This window comes from Micrasema longulum, unplaced genomic scaffold (assembly GCF_059751315.1).
Source record: "Micrasema longulum isolate JH-2025_06_02 unplaced genomic scaffold, ASM5975131v1 h1tg000998l, whole genome shotgun sequence".
NCBI classification, from domain to species: Eukaryota; Metazoa; Arthropoda; class Insecta; order Trichoptera; family Brachycentridae; genus Micrasema; species Micrasema longulum.
Genome location: NW_028278186.1, coordinates 152303 through 164722, shown reverse-complemented (window position 1 = coordinate 164722; position 12420 = coordinate 152303). Strand labels below are relative to the sequence as shown.

General features: G+C 32.3%; 1 protein-coding gene across 1 annotated transcript; it reads left to right on the top strand.

The window, feature by feature from the left end:
- Nucleotides 1-2471: 2471 nt before the first annotated feature.
- On the top strand, nucleotides 2472-11492 carry LOC148277652 (protein FAM185A). The gene has a single exon (XM_088232575.1). The coding sequence runs from the start codon at nucleotides 2638-2640 to the stop codon at nucleotides 3748-3750; it is 1113 nt and encodes a 370-aa protein (XP_088088701.1). The 5' UTR covers nucleotides 2472-2637; the 3' UTR covers nucleotides 3751-11492.
- Nucleotides 11493-12420: the final 928 nt, after the last annotated feature.

Sequence of the window (12420 nt, the reverse complement as noted above, 5' to 3'; positions counted from 1 at the left end):
ACATAATTCGAAAAAAATAAATTGTTTTGACAAACCAAAAAAACCTTTAAATTTTTGCAATGCAAATATAAAATTCTATCGTGTCAACTTTTTTTCGTAGAATGTGATACAAGCTATACATACGTATCTAAAATATTCATGCATTGAAAACTTATTTCCCCGTAAAATAAGCAGGTATTTTCATTATTCACCATAAAATCAACCTTTGTTTGTATTGAAAAAAATCGCGGCGTTATTTTAAAATATTTCAATACAAATTTATATATAACCTTCCAGTACATTTTTTTTTCTATTCTAGGGTTTCTCAACAATAATGCATTTTGATGATATTAACCTTTCAGTTCATGATAGCCAATTCTGAAAAGAACCCCATTTTAATTACCGCCTTTAAAAATAAATCCATTTGAACTATATTTACCTGAGCCGTTACTAAATACTTACAAATATTTCGTCTATTGTTTATGTCAATTAGAATTCGATACCTTGGGTTGAATTCGAATGACCATGCTGCGAATTACCTTAAATTCCAAAACCCTTTCTATTGAAAATAATCACTTAACCAATAAATATCGACCCATGTTTCAAAACAACCTTTTAAATAATAAATCGCAAACCGATGGCCATAAAAATAATAATTGTATTTTAAGAACTTACCAATTTATATTAAAAAAATATTTAAAAAATGTAAAATCAATTCCTTAGTAATACATACAAACCCCGTTTCTTCAAAATTCATATATCTTCATTCGTACGCGCTGATTATTGTAACTTGACATATATAAACATAAATATTCAATAAATTTCTAGGCCATATTTTTTTTTTGTCCGCGCTCGTGGTACCTAAGGCACTGCACCAGTGCTCCAATCGCAACGTATCAGCGATTAATTATAATATATATGAAGGCAAGATAGGCAGTTTTTCCGCTCCAGGTTCCAGTCTAGAAACTATAAAACATAGCAGCGTAGAATCTCATTTAAAATCAATATTTTACATTCACCTTTCCAGGAATCGAACCTAGGACCTCAGGTAGGGTAGGCGAACGCACTAACCACTACACTAGGAGTCAGATCAATTCTAAATTGATTATTAATGACTCCTTTTCTAATATTCGTAGGTATTAATAATTAGTTTTGAACGTTGTAATATTTTTATTTTTATTTTTTTTATTTGGGAAAAAAACAACAGTTTTTACATATGTTGTATTCAGAAAGTAAGAATATATATAAAAACTAAAATTGTGAAAACAGTCAATATGAATTTTCCACAGTGGTGTAAGTTCATTATCGGTATCAAAATAAAAGCAATTTAACAATTAAGAAATGTTAGGCACTTAGAAGTTGCAAATAAAATAGAAATACATATATTTATATACAATAATAAAAATAAAGTAAATATAAATAAGAAAAATTTAAAGAATAAGAAAAGAAAAAGTTATATAAAATAATGTTAAAGGTACAAAACATAATAATGAACATACGAGTACATATATAATTACTGACATCGTATAACTAAATTGGTGTACCTATAAGGAATTTTCTATATTTATTTCATATAGGAGAGATGAAAAGTGTCTGCGTGACCGGAGAGAACAGTATTATAATAATGACATGCTCTAATGAAAAAGTCGTTTTTCCTTGAGTTAGTCCTAGGTACTGACAAATTAAATGTGGTATGGAGTTTTGTTCTGTTGGGTTCAAGATATTCTAAAGAACTTGTAAGTAAAGGGCAGAATCATATAAATATATATTATTAAATTATATAATTTTATATAAATATTGTATTATATACATTATAGTCTAAGTTTATTAAGTTATTAAGTTTTATAAGAAGTAATATGTATAACTTCATATTTTATATTTTAATATTACAAAAATAGTCATAAGTTAGTGTTGGGAAGAGACAGCTGGTAAAAGTAATAAGTGAGAGGGAGAAGGAACAAAGACCTGCTCGAGTGTTCTATAAAACTACTCCAGACCCTGGAAACAAGACAGTCGGTCGAGTCGGCCGAGAGTCGAGAAGAAGACTTGGAACGGAGTTGTAATGAGGCCGAAGCGCTGCCGGGAAAGTGAGTCGGGTCTACGCGATCATACCCTTGGTCGCGGAGATGAGGCAGCGACACTCGGAAAAGGCCGAGAGTCGTTGGAGTTGAAATGAAGTGAGTGGTGTTCAAGGTAGCCAGCGCTACGTAGCAAATCTCGTCGAATTAGGCTGCTCCAAGAGAGTCATCGGAGGCCGCCTTCCAGCCGCGAAGGTCCCTCCAAATCCAGAACATCTATCGTCCTCCAAATCCATGACATCTATCGTCCTCCAAAGGAAAGCCAAATGGATAATCAAATCTCATCGTAATTTTTCTCAACCTCGCTACTTTCTCAAATAACCGAACAACCCCATAAACATACATTCTTTTTTCATTTTCCATGTATTCCCCCGTGATAAATGTTTGAATGTTTAAAAAAAAAATTGACGTAAATGGATGTTCATAAATGTAATATAAAAGAAAACGAAGAAATCAGCCATCTCTTCTATTAAAGATAATAGCGAACTGTCACTTTAATTAAATTATATATGAAAAATAAGTGTAACGCCAAATGTTATTATATGTTTAGAAATTTGGATGGTTAATCTATTATTATAAAATGAATATCTTTAGTGCGAAGGGCTTTAATGTAATAAAAAATATTTCTAATATTTTGAGGTTATGTCATGTTGATGCATTTAATATACTAAATTTACATACATTAAAAACATTTGATAAAACTGTGGATCCATTTTCGAAAATTTATATCGAAACCCCTATGAATGTAAGAATACAACCCCTGGATTTTCAAGAGCACCCGAATGGAGACAGATTGATATTGTCAATTTTGAGTAGTCAAAAGGATAGCTCTACTGAGTTTGCCATAAAGCAATCTGCGAAGCGAGTAGATGTGATCGGAAGTAAAGGCGTTCCTACTCCTGATGCAACATGCGTCATACACGCTCCCATTCGCGCAAGTTTCGATATACAAGCTACCGGAGGCTCGAGCATATCCATCTCACAAATGCACTCTGACGATTGTAGCCTTAAGACTGCAAGTGGATCAGTGACTTTAATGGACGTACGCGGGAAGAATATTCAAGTACGAAGTGATGGAGGATCTATTATTTGTCAAGGAACTTTGCACGGTGAAAATTTAGATATTCGTACTGATTTAGATGCTAATGTAGTCTGCGAACACATCAGAGCAAATATTCTTAAAATCGCCACAAGTTCTGGGAATATATCTACAGAGTCGGTTTATTCAGACGAGTCCACTTTTTCCACAGTTCTTGGGAGCATGAAATTAGGGAATGTCCACCGACACTGCTCAGTTGAAATATTAAAACAAGGAGATCTTACTATGACTGGATTTGACGGAACAATAAAGGCTATATTGAAGAGAGGAAATGTTCATTTGCAAGCGTCGCGGTTCGAAGACAAGAATAGTATATTTGTGCATGAGGCTGGTACTGTCGATGTCCGTATTCCAGAATCGTTCACCGAAATGTGTTTGATAGAAGTTATCGCTAACAAACTAAACATGGAAGAAGCTATCATAAAGCACGGTAAACTTGTAGAAGATCCTCTTCACCAGAAGTTCAGATATGGAGTTGATCATTTAGGAGAAAAGTTAAATGAACTTTACGTGGATTGCCGAAACGGATCTGTTGATATTAAGCTATCATCGTGGAAGAAGATGTTGCAGGATTCAGGTCTTAAAATTGATTAAATTATGAAGTCATTAGTTTTAAACTTTATACTGGAGAATAATTTCCTCAAAACATGAATTGATTAATTCTTAATGTTAAATATTTTTAGGTAGATTATTTATTAAAATGATATTTATTCAACAGTATTCATAGAACATTTAATGAGTAAGCGTATGAACATGATAATTAAAAATACACCATTTGAGATAATACAAATTGAATCCTTTTTTAAATTTTGAAAGCTTATTATAAGTACCTAAAGATTTACAGCTATGCAAGTCAAATAGTAAAACTGTTTCAGTTTCAGTGCTGCAAAGCAGCGTTTATTTAATAATTTAAAATACATATAACAATTTGTTACCCACTAAGTCGAAAGACTTTTTGGTGGGACACATTTTTTTTTAAATGACAGGTTTATTTTACATTATTTTGTTTATATTATATTAATTTATTTATTGACAGGCACTATAAAGCATTTAGAAGATATTTCTTCAGTTCTTTTTTTTTCATTTGAAGATTCTTCATGTTAATGATGGATTGTGGGAGATCATTGAACAACCTTGGAATAACGCAATTTAATGTTCGCTCTCCGAAGTAATTTGTAATTCGGGGAACGATCAGGGAGCCCTTAGTTTTTAATCTAGTGTTGTGAGTGTGGGAAACTCTTTTTTTATATTCCGGATCTACAAAGTGATCTACAATCAATTTGTAGTCACAAAGTTGTTTTACCGGCAGAACATTACAGAATTTAAAACATACACCTTCGCCTCACGGATTATGCTATCTGAATCAATCCCCCTTAATCACCTGAATATCATAAATTTTACCCAGATGAGACGGGACACGCACTCCGTAAGATATAATCGATTCAATGAGCGAGGTGTATATGTATCTTAACGTTTTGAAAGGTAGTATGCTTTTGATTTCATAAATCACCTTAAGCCAGTACCTTAATCTGTCGCAGATTCCATCAATATTAACACCAAATTTCAATCAAGTGTTTTTCTCACTTTTTAAAGTGAATCAGATTTTATTTAGTAAAATTCTTGATTTACTGTTGTAAAATAAAATAAACTTTGTTGTCAGCATTATTCATTTTTTCTAGAACATAAGTTTTTGATCATACCGTCTTATGTTGCATTTGTTTTTATATTTTGTTGATATTGTTCTCTATTTATAATATTAGTGTTGTAACACCCGTTGAAAGGAAAAGTACTCTGGGAAACTAGTCATATAATTCTTTGATAAGAATCTTTATTTAATTTTAATCCCCGCTTGTCCATTCATTCAGGGTCTCTATTTATGTGGTCAAATGATGTGTAGTTCATATCTTCTACTCTCAGCGAGCTACCCTCTATAGTTCGTGCCCTCTACCGTTCCTTCCAAAATAGTATGCAGGAATTTATCGTGGCACAAAATGTGCCGATCCAATTGAATAAAACAACAATAACAAAGTATTTATTTTATTGAACTACGAATTTCTTCAAAATACCTACATAATTTCTATCTCATTGACGTTTTCTGGTTATAATTCGTAAACATGTATTTTTAATAAATTATTAGAATTTTGAAACTATATAACCGAATCCCAACATTCTTCCTTTATAATATAAGCTTATTTTATTAGAGTGACATACTATTCATTCACAGTTATATTTTTTATATCGCTGGGTATATATTTTTTTTCACCTGCTGCTTTATTGAAAAACTACATTTATTAATTTAGAGACTTAATAAGATAATAGATAAACAAATTTCGATTGTGAAATTTGTTCCGGATCCTAAGAGCATTTTGAAACACAATTAGTTCTAAAATTACATAATACGGTTAGGCAGATGTAAAAAAAAAAATGGTTGAAATGGTATAATATATTATATGGTGGATATGAATAGAAACTTTGGATGAGAATGCCTAAGGAAGAATTATGATATATGAATATGGGTGAAGCTAGAATTGTATACCAAGACAGACGCATGTGGCATTCCATCCTTTCTGCCTACCCTTGTGGAAAAATAGAATGATTTGGTAATAAAGTAGACAAAAATCTTGTAATTTTCTTATTCAAGTTTCGTAATTAATTTACACTAATGAGGAACTTCAGTGCTACAGGAAATTGAATATCCAAAAAAAAATTTACGCACGCTTAAAAATTAGAGCATTTAATTGTATGGCGAAATTTCTCTAAAATGTATTAAAATATAATAACAAACTACTTTGAATGACGTCGTTAGTTCTTCCAAATCCACCAATGATATAGTGTTGTGATAGGTTTCTGGTTTATGGGAAGCCATTCACCAATAAGCACAACTCACCGAAGAGAACTTGTGACGTCACACGCAGAATAATTTCAAAATTACAAAAATTAAATAAATCATAGCGCTGAAAATACGATACATATTTTTTTTTTTGTCCGAGTTTCTATTAACAAATATATTTTTTCTAAAACTACTGAATTTCCTCATTGTAAATATTAATGTATTTATTTGTGCAAGAAAATAAATATCACACTGTGCAAAAATAAACAAAGAATGTTATTAGAAGTATGTATTATGTATTGTATATTATTAAAATGCATTGACAATATTTTTATGTTTCACTGATTACTGCTATAGCACAATTTTTCTAAGGACTGTCCCATGACATTTGGGCTACTATGAGTATATTTAATATTGATTGAATTCCAATTAAGAATTAATGCATTTGATGTTTCATGGTTGATAATGATGTGAGAATTTTTCTTTAACACTGAGTAATTATTTTCAATCTATTGAAATAATTTTATTAAAAAACTCAACTTTGGCTCTTTTATTTCGTTTGGATTTAAATAAAAAAATATTTTGAACTTTTAATACACTATAGATGTAATTCTGCATACCTAAATTTGTGTGAATTTACAACTTTTTGATTTACGGAATAAAATGGTCATTTTGTGGATTTTGGTAGTCAGCACATCAGTAACTAGAACTGTGCAACCGTTCGTAGAAAAATTGTACTATAACTGTTAAAAAAACTACGCAAATATACATGGATAAATGTTATGTGAATAGGTTATTTTATGTACAGTGAGAATAAAGGAATATCCTTGATTTTATCGTTTGGTTAGACGACCAACCGTGAAACAGACATCGCGAGTTGGATTCCCGCCAGTTTCAAGAAAAAAGGATATTCATTACAAAGTTGTCAGTCACACGAGTTGCACGTTGCATGATGTACGGCATACTGATTTTTATAAAATCAAAATATGGAACAAATCTGGTGATCATAAACTTTTTAACAGGCGCAGTAGCGCTGTGGTTATATGGCCAATTGTGAAACGGGTACGCGATACCAATTCCCGCCAGTTGCAAGAAAAAATTCGAGAAGGATTTTCCTTAATTGGTCTGTGTGTTGTGGTGTATTTTTTATAACTTCCTTCTATATCCTTGCTTTCCCACCTGTTGACAGGCCTTTGAAATAGAGGCTAAGTGGATTATTCCAGTAAAAATAAAAACATAAAATATTTATTTATATACCTTCTTCTTGCGGTGCCTTGTCAGGTCCCCCGACGTTGGCGAACACTACAGCGAAAGCATCTCAGTCCTGCGCTACTCTTATATTCCGCAGCTGGGACAACTGCTTATTGGATGTACTCGTTGGAGTGATTTCTGGGGAAAAATGACCAGAGTGGTTTCCCGTTTCCTTCTCTGATGGATTTTTCTGTCGGGGTTACCTTTCCTTAACTGGTTGGTTTTGGTTTTGAGGCACTAGAAATTTACCTTTTATCCTTCAGTTATCTCTTGTGATCACACCGTTATGAGTGTGATCTCATTGCCCAGGGTATGCGACGTGGACGCTAACGAGTTGGACTAGTCAGTAGTGTTGCTGGTGGAATGCAACTGGTCATTCGCAACATTTTATAGAATCACATCCTCCAGCAAAATGTGACTCACTGCGACCCCACTGACAATTTGGACCCCTGTATATACAGTAAAACTCCAACTATCCGGATTAATGAGTGCCGGACGTTATGCGGATATGCAGAAATCCGAATAATTGGATAAACCATTAAATTAAGTCAATGTTTTGAAAGAGAATGCAAAAAAAAGATCACCTTTTATTGCTTTTGAAATAATTTGGCGAATTGGAATCACATTAAAAACTTACTTAAACATGTCCAGCAAAGTCAATTGCATTGACAAAGAAATTAGTTTATGACCATTTATTTGTTATTATAACATCTCCCTTATTTTTTATTTCCTGATAACGATTCAGATATTTGGCCATCCGGATGACTGGAGTTCGGATAAACGCTTGTGTCCTGGCATTCATTTACATGATTTATTTTATGCTCTAGGTATGATGAGTTTCCATTGGTATTACTGTTTTTTGTCAAAATAATTATGACAGTTTTTTGTCTACTATATTTTTTAAAGACCACCTTGAAATTATTTTATTCATCAGTTGTGTAAATAAAGCTATTGGTAGATAATATAATTAAACAGCTATTTGAAATAATCACAATGTCATTTAAAAACAAATTCTTTCAAAATGTAGTAATATGTTGAGTAATTATAAAAGTGATAATTTATTATCAAAATGACACGTCATATTATATAATAAAAGTTAGAATAGTTTCAGCTATATATCCAGAGAGGGCTCTGCAGTTATTCAATTGAATTCTTCTATTTTGGTTAATAAGATTTTTATTTTATTATTTCGCTTTGAAATTAGATTGTGTATGATATTATAATTGAACGATAAAACATGTCTTCAATATTTAGGCCAAGTCACTGCAGTAAATATAAAGTACTGAGAAATGGATTAAAAATCCACGGATGTAGTTTTTCTTCAATCATATTTACTTTCTTTGAACAGTTTCTGATAAAACTTGTTTTACTAAGTAATACAAGTAAGAGACATTATATTTTTAAATCGAAGTTTTTTTTATGGACGTCTCTTTTTTATTTATGTCACTATATTTAAAAAAAAACTTTATTTTGGGACACCTTACACAATGGACATGATATAGATAATACGATGTAAAGCCCGTATTATACGGATTAGAATGATCAGATTTTGACTAAGTAGATAATATTGTGTTGTGTTATAATTTTAATAATCATCATCGTAAATTAAACTATTTATATTTTTGGTCCAATTTTCTCGAGCTTGCGCGTATTCAATTACTATGCATAAAACGGAAAAAGGCCGCCATGACATCTGATGTGACACGACATTCTCATAATATCCCGTTAGATTTTGAAATAAATTAATTTAGGTATTTTCTGATTTAGAATCTGCGGGCGCGTATGCCCAGTATCCTAAATGGCTGTCATAGAGTTAGCTAACTTTGGGGTTTATAAATATCAAATGTATGTTATATTATGTTTTGGGGATCATTTACACATCATCAAAGATGATACATATTTACATATTACAAATAAATAAACTAAATGAATTAATTTTTAAAAAGCACGTGTATAATATAACAAATATCAAGTACCTATACTTAGGCAACCACGAAGCATAAGAATTAAGATACCGAGACTACTATTAAGTTTATTTTTGATTATCTATTTATTATGTCTTAAATGTATACACTGAGAGTATTTAGTTGGTGGAAAATGTTTGACTGAGAGCCATTTTAAACGTAAAATCGAGTCATTAGGAAACCTGAAAGCGTGAATTTTTGAATGAGAAATATAATTATCTTTTTACTTGAGAACACAACACTACTTATATGTATGCATGAACAACTTTCTTAGGTACTCTGGAAAAGTTTTTACAGTATTATTTTTAGACCAATTTACTAATTTTAAAGCAAAAAAGGTAGGTGGTTTGACCAATAACCAGTAGAATATGTTCGAATTTTTCCCCTGAAATATGACAGGAGACTCCCGTGGCCTCTTTAAGCAAATTATAGCCCTAGGGGCGCTGTCAATACCCAAGCCTCGGTAGAGGCCATACCGCATGTTTAATGCGCATGCTCATATACCTTTGTTAAAACAGAAAATTGTACCATGTAATAGTGCGAATATTTTTTCAAAATTACGTAAAAGTTTTCTGATTCATGTAATACGGTCATTAGAAACTATAATACAGCCATTAGATAGACTTGCAGCAATGATTTTTAATATTCATACCCGTATGCAGAGACAAACCTTAAGGTGAGGAGAGTACATTCTATTGTCTTCACCTTCGGGTTATTCTCTGCATTTGAAATTAGAATGTACTTTCCTCACCTTAAGTTTTGTCTGTGCATACGGGTATCAGGCTTTAATCACGCCAATAAAGTTCAAATTGCTTTTTGTTCAGTGACACGTTTATGTTGCATTAAATGGTAGGCAAAAATTCGTTTCCAAAGTAAATTGCTTTTTTTTTTAATTCACTATTTTTTTACAAAAGTACACATAGGTATAATATATTGAATAGTAACGTATCCCAGACCCCATGAGACCAAAATTCCTGTGTTAAGTTGAGTTAAAACATAATGGAAAATGGAAGCATACAGTATGTCATGTTATTTAAAATAAAAAAATATAACATTTGGGAATATTATCTAATTTATGTGTATTTGATATGTTTTCTAAATAAATAAGTAATATAAATTTTACATCACCATCTGGACAACGCGCAACACTATATGTGCTCCATATTATGATAGCTTGCCCACCACATACCGCACACCGCATTTGAGGACATAATTGCTCGTTGCCGAACGAGAAAAGCTGCCCGAATGAGCTCTCTGTAATATGGTAGCCTTGGCATCTTTGTGCCAAAAGAAAGTAATCCAGAAGTGCATAATGCGCACTTCAGAGGATTGAGAAAAGAGCGAAGCGAATTTTCCACCGACTGGGATTAAATTGATTGGACATGATTGGACATGATCGATTCGCCGAAATTATTACAAAAGCCTTGAAATTCTTTTTGGAAGCCCCCAGATCTGTTTATATGACAGGACCTATAACAGGACCACGGATAGTAGCGAGGAGCTCCATTCGGTAATCATAGAGTAGGGGAAAGGGATAAGGTCACAGGATGTGTTCATAAGATTGATTAGGATATCCGCAGCAACACGAAGGGGAATCAAAAATACTAAAAACTAATAATTTGCCATTAAATTTACCATGACCTGATAAAAACTGCGTAGTCCAGTGATCGGGGATGACCCAAGAAGATTTTTAACGCTGACGGATTGAAGGAAAAAAAAGAAAGGTGAAGGGGAGGGTTACTTTATTACCATGTTATATTATGATAATGAAAAAGAAATTTATGCAATGTCTTGCAGCAGTCTCTTACGATGGTATCTTCCCGTAGACAAAATCCAAGGCTTTGGTTTTGAACATCCACTAAGATTTTTTACTAACAAACTTTAATGTTTACTAAAAATAATATTTATTTCTTTGCTACAAAGTACTGCCCTAAATACTGAAATTAGTCAGAGAATTGAAGAGCTGATACGAGAGTGTAATTAGTTAGACGTTAGACTGAGAAACCGTATCTGCAAATAATTACTTTCTTGTTACTAGTATTTATTAAATTATTTTTAAATATGTTGCGTATATAATTAATTGTTATTTATGTGTACATAAGAATAGTTTGTGACGAGTATTATTAATAATTATTATAATGATTAACCTGTTTGTGATGTTTCGTTGTTGAGACTGATAAATTGCATCCTTTGTTTGTTTCGAGTCAATAGGAAATAAGCGGTTAATATTTGTGTACAATTGCTTATCAAAGGGTTAAATATATTGATGAATAAATGTAGGGGATATTAAATTTCCGAGTTTTATTAATACCCCATTATTTAAAGTTTAGACAATATTAAAACGTTAGAGAACAAAATAGTCCGTCTCCTGGAGGATAAATAATACAGTTCTGTGTGTGAAATATAATTCAATACAATTCAATTTAATTAATTTATTTGAAAATAACATATACATTACAAATATATATTCAATACGTACATATTATAAAAAAGAAAAAAATACATGAAAGAGACTCATGTAAAAGTAGTAGGAGAATCCTGCTCCGGAAAACCCTTCGAATACATGGAACAGATCAAAATTCAGAGCGATGTTGTTCAGCATAGCGGTAGCCCTTCCAACAGGCATAACCATAGGCAGGTTGGTCTTGTATATCGGAATATGAAACAATCTATGCTGACGCTGTCTTAGGTAATTATCAGGAACATACAAGCCAATGCTCATCATAATTTCAGAATTATCGATCATACCGTGCAACAATCGATAAAAATGTGTAGTCAAATACACATTCTTTCTAGTCTCTAAACTGTTGTAGCCAAGCATACCCTGGAGAAACTCAGTTGGGTAGAGCCAAGGACAATACCCGCACTCTCTCATGTAGAGATATCTCAGATTTTTTTTTTTGATTTTCTCTATCATAAAGAGAGTACTTCAGTTCATGTGGCCCCCAAATCATCGAGCCACTCTCGAGTGTACTTCGCACCAAGGAGTTGTAAAGAGTTCTCAGTACGCGGGTATTTTCGAAAACCCTGGCAGTATCGCCCAGATTCTTAACATTCGATGTTCGTATCATATTCTGGTCATTCATTTTGTAGCGAAAAAAAAGAGTTTTTTGGGTCCTAGTGAAGGACGTGACCGAACACTTAGAAACATTAAACCTAAGTTTTTTTCGCCTTCCCCATTCAGATATATTAGATATATCCTCCTGGAGAAGACGAAAA

Coding starts and splice junctions, on each gene's coding strand:
- LOC148277652 (XM_088232575.1), top strand. CDS start 2,638: ATGAATATCTTTAGTGCGAAGGGCTTTAATGTAATAAAAAATATTTCT.